This window comes from Alosa sapidissima, chromosome 24, assembly GCF_018492685.1.
Source record: "Alosa sapidissima isolate fAloSap1 chromosome 24, fAloSap1.pri, whole genome shotgun sequence".
In the NCBI taxonomy this organism is placed as follows: domain Eukaryota; kingdom Metazoa; phylum Chordata; class Actinopteri; order Clupeiformes; family Clupeidae; genus Alosa; species Alosa sapidissima.
Window position 1 is genome coordinate 13985348 of NC_055980.1, and position 18888 is coordinate 14004235.

The 18888-nt window shown below is 40.6% G+C and overlaps 1 protein-coding gene across 2 annotated transcripts in view; it reads left to right on the forward strand.

The window, feature by feature from the left end:
• Positions 1–18888, forward strand: part of LOC121699839 (cation channel sperm-associated protein subunit epsilon-like) — a 54458-nt gene that overhangs the window by 22007 nt on the left and 13563 nt on the right. For both annotated transcript variants that reach the window (XM_042082306.1, XM_042082305.1), the window contains exons 10-16: positions 10597–11056; positions 11279–11721; positions 14015–14067; positions 15984–16062; positions 17564–17616; positions 17762–17815; positions 18054–18087. In XM_042082306.1, coding sequence (XP_041938240.1) covers positions 10597–11056; positions 11279–11721; positions 14015–14067; positions 15984–16062; positions 17564–17616; positions 17762–17815; positions 18054–18087 — 1176 coding nt within the window. The remainder of the gene's footprint in view (positions 1–10596; positions 11057–11278; positions 11722–14014; positions 14068–15983; positions 16063–17563; positions 17617–17761; positions 17816–18053; positions 18088–18888) is intronic.

Consider the following 18888-nt stretch of genomic DNA (forward strand, 5'->3'; position numbering starts at 1 on the left):
TTCTGGTCGTTTTTGATTCGCCCGAACAGCTCTGGTTCGGGCATAGTTTCTCCACGACGAAACCCTGTTGTGGGTGGGGCTAAGTTCAGCTGGCTTCCAGGCTACGGTTTTAGTGAATGGCTGTAATATGTGGTAGTTTAGTCAAGTCAAGTCAAGTTTATTTATATAGCACATTTCATACACAGAGGTCTTTCAATGTGCTTTACATAAACAAAACCAAACGATAATAACAAATAAAAGCATAGAAGGGCAATATAGTCAAAGAATAGTTAAAAGGTAAAGATCATAATAAAAAGAAAACATAAAACACAAGGTAAAATCATTTAAAAATAAAGAATAATTAGTAAGCAAAAACAAAGGCAAAAGTAGTAAAAAAAGTAATAAAAGACAAAGTAGAATAATTATCGAGGCAGATTCAGAATTTGTAACTCGGCACAGTTAGCAGAAAGCGTCTGAGAACAGTTTGGTCTTAAGTCTAGATTTAAAACTGGCTACAGTTGGGGCCTTTTTAATGTCATCCGAAAGTTGGTTCCACAGCTGAGCCGCATAGCAGCTAAAAGCTGCTTCACCATGTTTAGTTCTAACTGTAGGTTTTACTAGCAGGTTTTTCACCTGGGACCTGAGAGGACGAGAAGGTGTGTACTGCTGAAGCATGTCTGACAAGTATTTAGGTCCTGCTCCATTTACTGATTTATAAACAAGCAATAGTGCTTTAAAGTCAATTCTGTGACTTACTGGAAGCCAGTGCAAGGACTTAAGAATTGGAGTAATGTGGTCAGTTCTTTTAGTTTTTGTTAGAGTCCTAGCTGCTGCATTTTGTATCACCTGAAGCTGTTTAATAGTCTTTTTAGGAAGGCCTGTGAACAGTCCATTGCAGTAATCAACCCTGCTGGAGATAAATGCATGAATGAGTTTTTCTAAGTCATGTTTTGACATCAGCCCTCTGAGTTTGACAATATTTTTGAGGTGGTAAAAAGCTGATTTATCGCTTTCATGTGGCTGTTGAAATTTAGATCAGTTTAGAGTATTACACCTCTGCTGAGAAGCCGTTTACATTGATATGCTTTTTTGCAAGCTAAAATGTACTCCTTCTTTATACCTTCTTTCCATACAATGTTACTTTGATATAGAAAAAAACAGTCACAATAAAAGTCAACAAAATAACATTCACAAATGGTCAGGGGACATTTACACAGAAATCCCACAATAATTTTCAAGACTCAGCATTACACCTTGCCTGGGTGAACCCAGACAAATTTGACTGCTCTGCAGGTCCGTCTGGCGATCGTCCCAAAGAAGCCAAAAACCCAGCAACTAACTGCCTTAAACGATGCCAGAAGAGTACAGTTAGCAGCGCTGTTCAACACGACCAATATCTTCGCTGATGATGTCAGTGCTAAATGATATAGACTTATATTTTCTTTGGAATTCAGTAAACACCTGCATTTAAAAACTGTATCTCAGTAGGTGTACTTCCATCAGTACACTTTAATGCAGTGCACTCTGTGCTTACTCGATAACGGAAATGACGATTACCGTAACACTTCAAATAATAGCCGAGTCCCAAATTGACGTCTCTTAAACGCCTGGCGTGGCTACAGGTTTGGGTTAAAGGCCGTGCTCCAATAGAGGCCTGGTCTGTTTTTTAGCTTCGGGTTGTATTTAATCGTCTAAAAAAAAAAAGCCCAATTCACACCAAAGATTTGACACGAAACCGTTGCAGAAAGGAGTTGAAGCGGTGTGAATTAGATGTTGCACATCGTTGCAAGCCATCGCAAAGCATTCACCATGTCTGGTCACAGTTGCAAGGTTTTAGAATGCATCAAGTTGCTGGTTAATAGAATGTTGCAGCTCATCTCGTCGCAAATCTTTGGTGTGATTTGGGCTTAAAGAAGCCCTATGCAAGTCTGGTTATTCCTTCGCTGTTTCTGGGTTTTCGCCTGATTTTGGCTCGCATTTTTCACGACATAGCTCCCCCTGCAGCTTCGGTAGCAAGTGACTGCTACGCTAAACCCCCACTAGCTAGCGAGCTAGCCATCAAGAAACCAAGCTAAACACAGAGCTCACAATAAAACGGTCGAGCAAACACATTGTTCAAGAGACTATCAAACCACATTACAAAAACGAAGTTCACCCAAGGGTAGGCTACTTACAATTTCAGCAGCAACAAAGCCAAGTCGGAGTCCGTTTTGCAGTCTTCTTAGAAACTACAATCTGACTACAGTTTCGAGGCCTTCCGCCGAGTCACATCCGGATTTCTTCGGTCGAAGTTGCATATTCGGTTTTTCCGCGGAGAAGCACTAGGGGGAGACGAAGCACCCACCAAACGACCCAAAAAGTGTTGTAGAACCATCAGAGCGACTCTTAACCTGCATAATAAAGGTCATTTTTGCTAAAATTGTTGCATAGGGCTTCTTTAAGCATGGTGCAGTCTGTGCACGTTATGAGATGGCATTAAAAGACTGCGTTGGGGAAAAGCTAGAGTTCCAAATTGTATAACTTTTTTCAATATGAACTATGCCCATATGTTCGACTTCGTCATCGTTCAATTCATCCCTTGTGTTTAAAATTTGCGGATAGGCCGATGGTAGCCTAAGCTTGTTTTTATGCTGGCAACAAAACAAAAGGGTTCGCGGACATTATTCTTTATTCTAAATGCGTACTGCCATGGCAATAACGCGAAAGAAGTCAGAAAAGGAATTTACCTTAGGTTAATGATGTAAAGTCAAGTGCGCTTCTGTGTGTGCGAGCGCAGTTTTTATTGATGAGTCGGAGTGGCAATTACTGCGTAGTTGCAGTGGAATGTAGCTGCCCAGGGCATTGTAAAACTTCTCACTCTTAGGCCTACTCATACACGGCGCTGAAATTGCGTATTTAGCTGTCTAAATTCGAATCATATGCTGGGGGAGAAATCGTCGGACATCCATGATTTTGTTATTCAGCACCCCTGGTCAAAAATATGTTCCCGCGCGCCTGGAAGTAGGCTATGATTTGAAATGTAGATGGTTGTCAAATATGCCAAATAAAATACGGGAGAAACGATATGGTTTATTCTCTCACATGCTGTTTCATTCATGCCGAAAGGAAGGGGGAATGAAACATTACGCACGGTTTTGGTCAAGGCAGATAATGCAACTGTATTTGACAAAGGACCGATATAGGCTATTTGCTAGTGACAAAATATGAAAAATGAGCTTTCAGTGTGATACGATCTCTTTGTAAATTAATGATTAAAACGTGTTTCATCTGTTCTGGCTATCCCCGCTATTTGGATCTTACTGTATCTCACTTAATGAACAACATCTCAACACTAAATGAATGATGATCCGTAATTGTCATCAGATAGCCTAGTCATATAGGTAGACATTCAGTGTGTTTGAAATAATTAATTTGATAATATTTTCCATCTTTGCAGAGGAAAAGTTTTGTGTAAAGGGAATTAAAGGCCTGTCTCATATAGACGCCTGTCTCTTATACTAGCCGGTGCAGTTTGGCGATTTGGGAAAATAAAAGCCTGGGCTATTATTTGGAGTTTTACGGACGAATTATGGTTGAAGGGGGCAGTAAATAGAGTGAAAGCATGATCACAAACTGTTCAACCTCCTTCCCTCTGGTAGACGATACAGGACACTGTTTGCCAAAACCAGCCGACAAAAAGACAGCTTCTTCCCCCAAGCAGTCACTCTATTGAACACTCACATTGCACTGAACTGCCTAGCACTATATTTATATGTGACCAACAGGGTGCTTTATGCTCACTAAACCAGATAATCTACACCTTACCAATCTGTATGCAGGCTGCCCAATGAAGGAACAGTCTTGGAGCTGATGTTACAAGAAAATATTGAATCTTGAATTTCCCCTTGGGAATAAATAAAGTATCTATCTATCTATCTATAAATAAAGTATCTATCTATCTATCTATCTATATCTATCTATCTATCTATCAATCTATCTATCAAATATACTTTTATTGACAAATGGCAAACAGACACACATTAAACAAATAACAAATGCTGGAACCAGGGCAACAAACAGTGTTCCGGAATTACAGTAAATAAACCTCAATAAATGAGTGGATACACACCAACACATCACACTATATGGAGGTTACACTAGGTTACACTAGATTTCAGACACCACACTCAAATAGACACTGCAAACAAATCACTGCTTCTATAGGGAATATTGCACACTGCCAAGCCAAGACACTACTAAGCCAAGACAACATGAGAACAAATGCCGACAGACATTAAACAGACACACAAACAGAGACAGACAGATATTACAAAGATAAAACTACGACTGGCTGGCCTCCACTGATGGCACAGCACGAGACAATCGTGACGCAGACAGGCTAGATTCCGTCACAAACAATGAAATATAATTTCAAGCACAGGAAAAACAGTGGCTGGCTGAACAGACGAAGTCCTCCTGCAATCAAAAGCATCAATACAATGTAATGCTTTGCCAGGTTAAATAGTGACGTAAGCTATAGATATTCACTCTAAAATTGAGGCATACCTCACTTTAGATGGAAGGCTGCAGTCAGCTGGTTACACGTGAGCTGCAGATGCTCTACTCTCTAACTATGAGCACAATGGCAGGAGGAAAGTAAGATGTCCGATTTTAAAAACAACAATTTGTATTGCTACGAAAACACAGCAAATTACGTTCTTAATGACCAGGTTGAAATACGAGCTGTATGCACTCGCTTTAGTTTTAACGTGATTTAAACCAGTGTGGATGGCAAAAAGCTGTATACACTCTCCGATAGCTTCTGTCTGGACAATGACAAACAGGAAAGAGTCAGACCTATAAGTACTAGGATTCATATCAACCAGGGAAAAGAGAGCTAGTGACTAACATTCTTAAAACCAGTGTGGATGTACTAGTCGCTGTATACGCACTGTCATAGCGAAGTTTCTGTGCAGCATGCACCATTTGAGATTCGTAGTCACGCGCCCCAGGCTGAGCTACAAAACAGTTGGCCAAGTCAAGCACTAACACATGAATACAAGAGTTAAGCATATAGGAGCTGAACAGTCCAAAAGAAACTTACAATCTCCGCTATGCACCACCGACGCACCAACTTTCTGATTCACTGTTTCAAACAGACCGCTCTCTTGTTCTCTAGTCAGCTGGCTGTACCACCTGGTCTAATCAATTAGCACCTGAAAGCAGGGCACCAAGCTGCATTCCCCGTTTCCCCCATCGTACCCGCTACATACAGTATATTTAATCTTAAACCTCAGTCTATACTGATATTGCACTATTTCTACCCTTTTTCAACTGTATATTGCATCTTGCCTGTGCCTGTTGAGGTGTCCACGACTTGGCAACCTTGACAGGGACAACAAGGAGGCGGACATCCCCAGTCACCCATGTCTCCCACTGGTAAGAGGATCTTTATCAAACTTGGTATACTTACTCATTATAAGGGCTTGGTGAACTGATTAGGTATTCCTGGTATTGAGGTCAAGGTCACATGAGGTCGAAATATAGTGTTGCCGTGATATCTCTAAACCAGATTGAAGGATCTTCATGAAACCGAATACATTTAATAAAGCCTACATGCTAGGGCTGGGCGATATACCGAATATACTCAATATATCACAGTTTGCTGTATGTGAGATACATTAAAGTGTTATATCGCAAATATCGAGTATTTCACCAGCATAATTTTTTTAAGCGGCAACACTTACTTTTTACCGTTTCGTGTCCCTATCTCTTTTCCCCTCCCTCAGTAACAACGTGAACAACGCACATCACACACTCACCAACCAACTATTCAGAGGAGGGTGTGACGTCTAGGTGTAGATGCTATGCTTTTTACAAATATGTTTCTGATGGAAAAATGGTGTTTAATTAATGCAGCAACAGACCACGAATGTTCGCCTCTGTTCAAGGCAAACTGAAACATGTTTCAAATCGATTGCAAACGTTCGCCTATGTTTGCAAACTGACAAACTGTTTTATGCGTTCACTCAAAATTAAACACCACTTTTCCATCAGAGACATTTTATATAGAGAACATTATCGGAATATAGAATCAATATAAACATTTTCTTCAAAAGCACAGACAAGAATGTAGCTCAGTAAGTAACAAGTCAGTCTATGACGCAGGAGACCAGGGTTCGATTCCTGCTAACTGCAATAATTTGGAAGGTGCATTTCTCATAGCTAAACAAAACTAGATAGATAGATACAGAGCAACAGGCTACATGGTCCTCGCTTTAGATTGGGGGCTGCAAAATTTACTACAAATAGGTAAGAAAGGTCTTATAAGCGTATTGCACTGCAAAAAATGAATTCTAACCAAGTGTTATTGATCTTATATTAAGATTAAAAAATCTATTTGGTATTGTTTTTAGTATGAAAAGACTTACCTAGCGCCCTCTCAAAAGATCATTTTGACTTAATTTAAGAAGACTTTAACTTATTTTAAGGAGTCTTATCAAGACAAATTTGCTCAACGCACTGGCAGACAAATGTGCTTGTTTTTAGGACAAATTTGCTTAACACACTGGCAGACAAATTTGCTTGTTATCAAGATGAGATGTCTTAAAATAAGTCAATTTGTTTTTTTAAATTAAGTCAAATGATTTCACAAGAAAGCGCTAGGTAAGTCTCTTTATACTGAAAACAATACCAACTAGTTTTTTTTATCTTGATATAAGATTAATAACACTTGGTTAGATTTTGTTAGATAAGCAGTTTTTGCAGTGTGGTTATCCACCTCTTTGTCTTAGACACCATTAACAAGCTGCTTGTTAACACTTACAACTTTTAACAAATATGCTTGTAAGTAACTTAAAAGGCTGCTTATTAACACACTTACAAGCTGCATGTTAACAGTTAGTTAATGTTATTAAAGGATAACAACAGTTAACTAACCGTTAGTAATGAATTGTTAACTGCTTATTATGCACTGTTAATACCTAATAAGCACATGTTATTCTAAAGCGTTACCGAAAATTATTAAAGCAAACTTTATTTTCTAATCTGTAAGATTATTTTCAATCTCAACAGGTTTAACCTTTCACTCCAAGGCCCTCTTTTAAACCAGGGTAAATTGTAAAACAATTGTATTAGTCCATGAGCCAGAGGTACCCTGGAAATCCAGAGTTCTCGCGAATTTGAATTGTGTCTGCAAGAGAATCTGGCAATGAGTAATGATGCGCGTTACTTTTGCCCCTTGCATTGCGGGGAACCAATCACATCGGTGTATCTGAAATAGGCGGTCCAGAGGCGAGCTAAACAGATGACGACAGCGCTGCAACGTTGGAGGTCAGTAAACATTGGTTGTAGTGTTATCCAATTGCGTCGAAGTCCGGAATCATTCAGAGTAAACATTGATCTAGTGTTATCCAATTGCGTGCAGTGAGATTTTCAAATGCATGCTTGGTACCACCCCTCGTGTTGGGCCATTACATTGTTTGTGGCCAGACCATTAATCTTTCTAGATTACCACGGTCTGGATTTTCCAGGCTAAGCCAGAGGCCCATTTTGGGTCAATTGGTGCCAACTGAGGGCACCAAACTTTATTCTTATTTTCTGATAGAGATATGTGTCTATAACACAAAAATGCACCATGGACATCTGGGACTACAGTTAAAGCTTAGTAGAGCACTCAATATACAGGTAGCCATACACCCAATTGACCTATACCCAATGTATTATACATGGGCAGCAAAGTCATGAGGAGGGTGGGAAATGTCAAACCCCATGTTAGTTCACATGTTGAGGGTATAGTATAGTATAGTATAGTATAGTATAGTATATATATAGTTTAGGGGGTTGAATCAGTTTTCCCTAAATGGGACAGCCCAAAATGTATTAGCCATACATCCAATTTACCAATGTGTTATGCATGGGCAGCAAAATAAAAGGGAGGGTGGGGCATGTCAAAATCCATGTTAGAGGATGGGACATGTATCATGTCATGGTAGATCACATCCTGAGGGTGGTGGCTTTCAGAAAATATGGTTTATATAATTGGTTCCCAAAGACTGGGTCGCAGGAGATTTTATTTGGGTCGCCAGCACAATTTATGTTGTGTAACAGGCCTAGCTTATACCATTTAACCAGGAAAGCTATCAGTTTTCTATTGGGATATAGTTTGTTTACCAAAGTGACGGCCGTAGAATAGCTCTGAAACTGGGAGCGAACGCGTCGCAGAGGGGGCAGCGTGCATCTCACTCGCAAAAGGAAACATTTCTGTGGGGCGCCTGCTATGGACCTCGCAGTTACTAAATGCAAGGGACATGAATCAGCATGAACATTAACGGACAGGTGCTTCCGTTGACCGATTAAAATCTAGTTACCATGCTGTCAACTAAAGCAGACATCCGTATACCGGGCATGGCCATTCAATTTGCGTCATAGGCTGATAGTTTCGATTGTAGATGCACTCTTTAAAGTTAATAGCAGCCTCCTCACATTCCTTATTATTTCGTATTTAAAATGCACACTAATGTATTATATAAGGCTACAATTTAAATGGACATTTTAAAAGCTATTATTTCCTCTTGTTTTCCACCTCGCAAACTCTATTATCTTGTGGCTATTGCGCAAAAGCCTCTTGTTCTGATATTTATTCATTTCACATTCTTACAACAACATAGCTTGTGACAACATCAATACACATAGTATAAGGCCTACAAACAAGCAAACGTTTAACTTGCTGATTCAACTTTCCAAAGAAACCTCCAGAATAGGCTAAAATATAACGACTTGAGTTATTTGCTATGTTTACGTCGGAATTAACGCTGTTATGAATCCATTTGTCTGCAACGTAGCCTACAACATCTCTCTTTAGATATACAGGAACAGCTTACTGTGTTGAAGAGTGACGATTGCGTAGAATGCAAGAATATCCCCAAACTCTCAGATGCGCATTAAAACGTTATCTTTTAGGTAACTTTCCACGCTGATGGTGCTCAAAATGCAACACAACTGTGTTCAAAGCAGGATGAGGAAAACCTGATGTTGTGTGTTTGTACAAAACTGACCGAGAATTTTATAGCTTTGAAAATATTTAACATTGTTTCATGTGTAATTGAGATTGCAGAGTTGTGGGAAACTGAGTCAGTGCATCACCAATCCCTGTAATAGTAGTGGTAGTAGGCCAGACCTAGGCGCTATTATGTATATATATGGCAGTGTAGAATGATTAGGGGGGGCATATAAAAGTTTGAGAACCTGTGGCCTAAAACAATATTGGTGGTTGCATGTTAGATCTGAAGTGAAATTGAAATGAAAAGGAGGAATTCTAGGTAAGTCTCAGGTTTAAAAATAATAGTTTTTAATTTATAAAGGACATTTGTAGGAGTTATAAAGTGTCATAATTACAATCTGCATCTATTACATCAATAAAAACCTAAAACAACAACATTGCACTTCAGTAACAAGCTTATTCACTAATGAAATTGGACTTGACGTGTAGATTGTCAGCCATAACCTTGTTTATTTGTGTGACCCCATGCGACCTTGACCTTTCACCCCAAGACTTTGAGTACCCAATCAGTTCATTGAGCCCTTATAGTGAGTAAGTATACCAGGTTTGATTTGGATCTTTCCACCGGCATGGAAGATATTAGCTAATATCCAGATGTGCTAGCATAGGAATTTGGGCAGTAATCATTGTACCATGGTCCCTTCGAAATTCTGTATTTTTTCCCTGTAAGGATTGGTGTTGTAGGCATCTAAAATGATTCACTACCATCATTCACCCTTTTGTGCGTTAATTCACTTAGACTAGATCACAACATAAAATAATAAATATATAAGAAATATAACTTTATTAGTGTCCTCTATTCGACAATGACATGGTCATACTGTGTCAAAACATGAACAGTTTATGTTATAACTTGATTATACATCTGTAAGGTGTATTTTACACTGCTGCTGCTCCAGATTTCTCAACCGCGATTATCAATCGCAAAGTTTCAAAATGTTCCCTCCCCTTCCGCTATGTAGCCAAGATGGCGTCTGTTGAGGCTGAAAAGTGTCCACTGTTCCACACTCAACTCTTTCATCGTCTTTCATTGAGTGCACCTTCCGGGCTGTCTTTAAATGCAGTTTCAATACATGCTTGTACACAAGTGGCCCTCCTTTGCCTGTCATCGTACAAAGCCTGCGCCATACTTGCGATTGTGTGATTAGTTCCTGTGATTTTGGAAATCATTTTCAATGGGAGTGTTCAGACTTGCCATGCTCTAAGATTTGTCTGGTTACCAAGTTACTTTTTTCACATTCAGTTAATATATCCTCACACCACCCACACACACAATATATCCTCCTAGCTGTCCATTCTGGGGGGGGGGGGGGGGAGGGGCAGTGTTCATACACCTTTGTAAATGGGAAACAAACACAGGGATCCATCCATAAATAAACTACTAATTCCAAACAGGTGATGTTAATGCTGGTGTAAAGGGAGATGGGAATGGCTGTGAGAGGGCAGAACTATAGAATTGTTTAAATATCAACAATCTTTATCCAGTATTGCTAACCCCACCTGTACTTCAAATGTTATTTTACTTTGTCAGAAAGAAAGATACATTTTTATATTTCTGCTTTCTTTACTTTGTTCAGGAAGGAGTGGATTTTGGACATGTCCTGTTTTGGAAATTGGACACTCTGTATTTGGGGGGTAGTCGGATCACATCCCATCGTGCAGGAGGGACTTACTCAAAAAAGCTATTTACAATACCTGCTGTCAACTTTATGACTGTGGCTTTTGGCTCAGACCCAGCTGTGGTTGCTGTAGTGACTATGGACATATACGGCGATCTCCAACTACTTATGTACAATCTGATGACAAAACGCGGAACCATTAGCACCTTTCTAACAAAATTCCCTTACCCTCAAGACATCCCCTCAGGTGTCTTACACATGCGCTTCTTTCAATCAGCCAAGGAGTCGCTGTTGCTGTGGAATGGCACTGCGCTTTGGTACAGTTTCTATGATGACAACCGATGGGGAACACTGAAGTTGCCCAATTTTGGTGACCGCACAGCTGCTTCAGGTAGCTGGATACAGGAAATAGTGCTTGGTGAGTCTCCAGGTTTTGTCTGATTATGGTCTCCTAAATCTGCTGCCGTTATGTGTTTTCATACAATATGTATAAATCAATTTATGGATAAGATACTATATATTTTATGGAGATAATATTAAGTCATTAATATTTTGAACCAGATAAATACAAAATATTTTTTTTGCAGAATAAAAGTCATCCAACCTTTTTAAGGTAATAAACAAACTTTCCTATATCTAGATCAAAAGTGGAACCTTGTGGTAAAGATGGCAAACAACCAGATGTTCTTCTGCAAGTTCGGTGTGTCTAAGCTGATCTCTCTGCCACACTGGGTTCCGTACTATCAAGAAGGCGCTCTCTATGTGAACCAGAATAATGAGCACATATATGTGAATTTGGTCTCAAACGGCATAGAGTTACTTCGTTACCCTTTGCAGATGGAGGTTCTAAGCGCCATGAAGGGCGTGACCCTTCATGATTGTCCCTATGTCACATTTGAACACAGCATGAACAAACAGAGCTACTACATGGACAAAGGGCAGGAGGAGGTCTTCTGGGCACAGGTGGTCTATCCTGAAGGAAAAGGCGTGAATGTGAAAGTGCTGAGGAGCAATGTGGGACTGCTGGACTTCCACTTCTCTAATGACTTTGACTTTGTCCACACCATTTTCACAGTAAACGTGGTGAGAGCATAAACGAAACCATTGAAATTATACAAATAGAGACCTTGAATATATACGTTCTTGTATTTGAAAATTATGTAGTTGGCTGTGGAATTAACAAAAGTTGAAATGGGATGAGTAGGCTAATGGACCTTTCCGACCTGTCAATCATGTAATACTAATAATCAAATTTTGGCCCATAAACAATTGAAGTTGCTATGCTATTAGTGGTGGCTCTGGTGGTACATAGATATCAGTCACAGATGGGCTATAGTTATAGATAACAACCTACAGCAGAATAAGTTAAGTCAAGTTTATTTATATAGCGCATTTCATACACAGATCATTCAATGTGCTTTACATAAACAAAAGCAAACAGTAATAGTAAATAAAAGCATACAAGGGCAATAGTAAAAGAATAGTTTAAAAAGTAAATATCATAATAATAAAGAAAACATAAAAGGTAAAATTATTTAAAAATAAAGAATAATTTAAAAGACGCAAGGTAGAATAATGAAAAGACATATTCAGAATTTGTAACTCAATGCAGTTAGCAGAAGGCATCTGAGAACAGTTTTGCTGCCCTTTTCCTGACCATGGACCGGTACAGGTCCTGGATGGAGGGAAGGTCAGCTCCAATGATCCTCTCTGCAGGCCTAATTGTCCGTAAAAAGTGGTCAGCAGCTCCTTAGGCAGATTAAGGGCTAGTCCACACGTACCAAACCGATCTCTGTCTTCCCTGGAACCGTATCAAGAATATTTGCGTCCAAACGGATCCATCTCAACACGACTCAACACGTTACTTCATATCCCAGGCCTATAGGTGGCACTGTTTGTTACAGAAATTGACCAAAGCTTGCGCGCTGTAGGCTATACAAACAGACAGAGTAGGCTACGACATAAATGGCTAGTGCAAGGAAACCAGAATTGTTTGTGTGGACTGATAGTGAACTGTCAACTGTAAAACTAATAAACTTCATTTTTACGGTTTGTGAAGGGTGCAGTCCCGTCCTTTATTTGGCTAACGCAGGTACAAATAATCTCCTTTACTTTCCTTGGTTGTGGGCTAGTCCGCGATTCACATTAGTTTTGGCTATCACCACAAGTGCATAGGCTACTAAACGCTAGGCCTACCCAAGTTCTAGACTATTCCGTCGCCACATTATAATAATATTGCTATAATACCTTCGTTACAAGTCGATAACAGTCGATACTTTTGCCTGCATCAAATCGCGCATTCACATTTAGTGCACATCTACCATAGGCTTAACATGAGTTCTTTGTATGCTCATATCTGACTTCACTAGACTATGAATGCATTTATTTATGTTGTAAGACATGTAAAATAAATGAATGACACCGGCACTACCCACAAATTAATTTAAACTTACACCGCACTTCCCTAATAACTTCTGACTAGACAGTAGCTAGAATGCATCAAAAAAACACCGGGAAAAACACTGTTCAGTCCACCAAGTCATAAGCTATTGGCGCTGCGCAGCACCAGTTGTGATAATTATCCTACTGAGTGTAATCGTAGGTAATGTCATGTATGAAAACTATTGTTAGGCAATAAAAAGTGTCAAGTCCAGGGCAGCTGAGGTGTGGCGATGACATCATCAATACGCAAGTATGCGGTTTCGCCGTCCAAATTAACTCACAAGGGCTACGGTTTCAGATTTTTTCACCCTGGGACCAGGTTTCAAAAAAGTGCGGTTTCGTGGATGGGGCCTAAACTTCCTTAGCTGTCTCAGGAAGTATAACCTCTTCTGGGCCTTTTTCTGGATAGCGTCAATGTGGAGACCATTTTAGGTCCTGTGAAATGGTTGATCCCAGGAACCTAAAGGAATTCACACTGTGTTGTTGTGAATGGCAAGGTGGGGGGTGGGGGGGGGGGGGGGGCTTCTCCTAAAGTCCACTGTCATCTCCACAGTCTTCTTGGGTTTGAGCTCCAGGTGGTTCTGACTGTACCCCTGGACAAGCTGTTCCACCTCCTGCCTGTAAGCAGACTCATCACCATCCTGGATCAAACCAATGATGGTGCTGTTATCTGCAAACTTCAGGAGTTTTACAGATGGGCTCTTTGAGGTGCAGTCATTAGTGTAGAGGGAGTAAAATAAAAAAAAACCTTACCACTGCAAAAGCTTGTGGGACCTTAGCAACAGCAACCAAAGGGGCTGAGTTGGAAAGGTCTATTTGGCTGTTGAACTCAAGCATCCACAGCCTTTAGCCAGAATCAGATTTCAGCCAGTCAACTGTAGTCATAATAAGTCATTCCTCAGTCACATATCCTTTTTGTGTTTTCCCCATCTAGACCTTCAAAGTGAAGCAAGCGAAGGACTACACATACAACTATTTGAAACAAATGTGAGTGCATCCTTGCCTTTGATAATTGATAGTTGTAGTATTGAGGTATGACGGAACTGTTGTAATATTGAAAGTATAGGCTTTGTTTGGATATGTTGCTGATCATATGGTGTTATTTATAAGTATTGAATTTTGTTTACAAAGTCTTGAATTTCATTCACAAGGTCTTATTTTTTCCTTTGATAGAATTAATGGATACCATAACGTCAATTAATTTTCGTACAGACCATGATATTTTAGAGCCCAAGAGGAAAATATGTCTCTTCAGAAAATAAACAAACTATCGCTTTTATTTTGAAACTTGTGGTCACGGTTCATCCCTCAATCATTCACGCCATTCTAAAGTGAAAGTGGGTGTAAGCGCAGACATCTGAAATGTCAGCTGGAAAGATAGGGAAAGATTGAAAATTAAATATTCAAAACTAGTAAATTCAAAGTAAATTGGGGCGGTGGTAGTGTAGTGGTTAAGGAACTGGGCTAGCGTGCAGTAGCCTGAAAGTTGTCGGTTCAATTCCCGGCTTCCACCGTTGTGCCCTTGAGCAAGGCACTTAACCCCAAGTTGCTCCGGGGACAATGTGATCCCTTGTAATATAGCTGACATATGTAAGTCACTTTGGTCAAGAAGTGTCTGCTAAATGTAATGTAAATTCAACGGAAGCCACAATAGCATCACGTCTGCCAATGGCAGACCGAGTCAGGATAACACCGCCCACCCTATATAATCCCGCACCTGACTCGTATCCAACATTGTTGTTCTCTTTCCGTGAACAACGCAAAGCTCAACTGCGCAGCTCACGGCACCAACAGGCTACTACACCAGCTTCTAGGCTGCATCGACTCTTGTTCACAGCGAACCGCGAGGCCCTCGCGCTGAATGTCGGACAGTGCCGGAATTCTGAGGGGACAGTGCTACGAGCTGAGCGCGGTATCACTTCCAAGTTGATTGACTTGTGGTTATCACATTGTCAATAGAAGGTCCAATTGATTCGCTCACGCGAACAAACTGGATATATCTCCACTTCTACCAAAGTTTCGGCTTACGCGTAAAGGCGAGCTCTTTCCCACTTCAGTGGTCACTTGCGAAGCGGGTTCATTCCTTCCGATGGAAAAGCCATCTACCTCATCCTCGTGCAGTTTCATGATATCGGCAAGAGATTCTCACTCTTTCTACATATTTTGCCTGGGCGTACAGCACGCGCTGGAGGGATTGAACTCTCCGGAGGGCTGTGGGCATTGCACGAAGCAGAGCGGACCCACGAAGGCGCCTACGCGTCGCCGCGTCGTCCGACCTAGACCCCGAAGCTTAGTGACTCACAGGGGGCCGAGGCGTCAGGCCACATGGACGTTGCCCCCACGCAGAGGAGTCTCAGGATACAGACGGGGCGACTAGGGACATCTATGACGGTAAACGTCTCCCTCCCCATCAGGCTCCCACTAATCCCAGGCCTTGGCCGAAGCAGTCTTTCACCGCGGTAGCAGAGCCGATAACCTAGAGCCGTTTATTGGGCGCTACGAATGTCTATCAAATGCGTCTGTACGTAGCTCATAGCCACTTCAGTGTGTCGCATAGGCGTCGTCATCGTCTTGCTGTCCCCCCTCCGTTCTGTGATTGGTTCCTTCGTTGAGGTGAAAATCGGGTCCATGGAATCCAGGCTGCCTAGCAGCGCGAATAAAATCGCGCACAAGGCAGCATGGGGAAACCCAGGCTAGAGAACCATGGCCTGGACTGCTTATTTTACTGATGTGGTGTGTATATAGGCTAAAAAACACCATATGAAGTTGATTTCAGATGTGGGCCAGGCTGTTAAAAACAATTATGCATAGTGGCTTCAAAAATGTCTGATAATAGTAATAATAATTTATAGTATTGAAAGCATTGGACCCAGAGTGCCTGGACTCTTTTATTCACCACACAGGATCAACTCAGTGGGGATGATGAGAGTGGAGATCGTCCCCAACCTGATCGAAAACAGATGCAACCTGCCAAAGGAGAGGGTGAGTGTATTTCTCAGTGAACACAAGAGAATCTGTGTTAAATTCTAAATTCACATTTTAAATAATATAATTATATCGGTGTTGCTAGTGCGAGCAAATAGTTAGTGATTAGAGTTCTCTGACGGGCATCAACACAGGGCATCAATATTAATGCTTCTTGCTGACTACAAATGGATTATGTAGGTTTAGGCAAGGGTTAGGGTTAGGGTTAAGGTTACTTTCCTAGTATCAGGGAGGCTTGGCGAGATAGCTGAAGTTTGTCTCTTTAGGGGCAGCCGTGGCCTACTGGTTAGCGCTTTGGACTTGTAACCGGAGGGTTGCCGGTTCGAACCCCGACTGGTAGGCCACGGCTGAAGTGCCCTTGAGCAAGGCACCTAACCCCTCATTGCTCCCCGAGCGCCGCTGTTGTTGCAGGCAGCTCACTGCGCCGGGATTAGTGTGTGCTTCACCTCACTGTGTGTTCACTGTGTGCAGTGTGTTTCACTAATTCACGGATTGGGATAAATGCAGAGACCAAATTTCCCTCACGGGATCAAAAGAGTATATATACTTATACTATACTTATACTTATATGATATTTTACATTGCATTTTTGTATTTTCATGCACTGATAATTCCTTGGAATTACATTTCTAGATAAATTTAGTTCCCATCCTTTGTTTCTTCACTCTTTTCAAACTTGCATTGCTTTAAATGTAAATGAAAATCAGGTTTATAGGCCAAGTATACTTGCATACAAGGAATTTGTGTTCTGCGTTTTACCCATCCAGGAGTAGTGTACAACACACACCCACACACAGTGTACACCCATTCAAACACACACACACACTCTTAGAGCAGTGAGCACATTAGGAGCACACATACACATCCGGAGCAGTGGGCAGCCTTAATCCGGGAGCAGTTTGGGGTTAGGTGCCTTGCTCAAGAGCACCTCATCCGTGGATGTGGGAGAGCACTGTTCACTCCCCCCACCCACATTTTTCCTACCAGTCAGGGATCGAACCTGCCATCCTTCGGACACAAGTCAGATTTCCTAACCAGTTGGCCAAGGATGCCCACGATAGCTTTACTCTATTACATACCAATGTACATGGAAGAAATTAAGCATTCTTTCAATAATATGGGAGGGTACCAACAAATGTTGCTGAAGACCTGTATATATCATTCAGCATTACTTGTGTCTTTCCCGATGTGTAAGCTGGCATGCCGTTGTTTATCCAACCTGGTTTTAACTTTTCTGCCCTTTGATTGGTTTAGAGGCTATCACGTGACTCATGGGAGCCATGTTGTAACCTAACCTACATCCATGTCCAGTGTCCATAACATGAAAGTGCTGGCTCCGGTTTATTTTGCATAATTTCGGAGCCGTGTTGCTGTTGTGTAAATAGCTAGCTTCATCAATTAGTAATTTATTTTTATTTAATTTAACTTTTAATCTGTTTAATCTTGGTTCTCTGAATGAGAACAAAAGAACACTTAATGTCTGATTCTGTTTTTACAGGTGTCTTATTTTAGAGTTGGCTGCCCACCAAATCGACACATTCGTGTTGCTAGGTAAGAACTTGAGTAATGCGTTGCCTATGGCTGTGATGCTCAGTTGTTGCTGTTGTTGTTAATAGTAGTAGGTGTAGTTGTAGTCCCAGGTTTGCAGTCACATCTCCTCAGGTTTTGCTTTCATCCTCTCTGTTTTGTGTTGCAGGCCATGGGGTATGGAGTGCGAAATGAACACCTTCCATAACTACACCATTCCTTGGTAATGTGCCACTGTCACAAAAACAGAATTTAATTAAATAAAGCATGTAGAAATGCAATCTCCCTTCATGTTGCATGTGATATGACAAGTAGTTTAAAGGCTCATTCATGCTCAATGTTGAATATGGATATTGGATATTTTCTCTGTATTTTTGCTTAAATCAGGTTTTAGGTCAACTTTATGTACCATGTAAAATTTGATTTGTTCATGTTATTAACCTTTTGGGGGATTGATGCAGGTCTGTGTTAAGGACTCCACAAGCTGATGATGTGGTGAGTTGTGTGGAAGAGTAACAACATATAAATATATTTATGAAAAATAATAAAATGGAGATGTGTAGGCTTAAACAAAAAATAGAGGATGAAAAAAAATGACCTCATATTCAAAAGTAAGTATGAAAAGCACTAAAAAGCTGTGTAGTCAAATCTAGTTTTCCTGTTAAATTATGAAGAATAAATATAAAATTAAATGTCTGCATTAGAAATTTCATAAGCGGTGGAGTTGAGAATTGGTGTCCATTAATCAAATTATGTTATATACACTGTTTGGCCAAAGGAATTTATTGAAGTGGTATTTCGGAACTATTGAGAACTAATTTGTCCCTAATAAATTTCAATGTCATATCAGAAACAATAATACAACTTAAACAGCTTAATTGCAATATAATTTATCGTAAACCTGCTAATTACCAACCATTTCGTTCGAAAATTCTAAAACAACAATGTTTTTTAATACTTCAAAATAACATTTGCTAAATTAACCTTAGATATTTCAGTAGCCATAGGTGTGTAGATTTGAACAAAATCTAGTTTGGTTCTTACCGGGGCTTTTACTGCCTGAAATATCCAATTTTGTTTACCACGCTCGGAGTTTAGTGCTGGGCTGGTGGGTGCTTATTCCCAACCATTCTCACAGCACATCAACGGTTAGCCCGAGAATTCTCGTCAGCAATTCAAAATTCCACTGGAGCTCCAAGCGGATTTGTACACGCAGCCTTACAACACTGTTTACAGATCTTCGAGTCACGATAAAATGTAATTTTTGGTACATAGCTAATTTAGATAAACGCATGG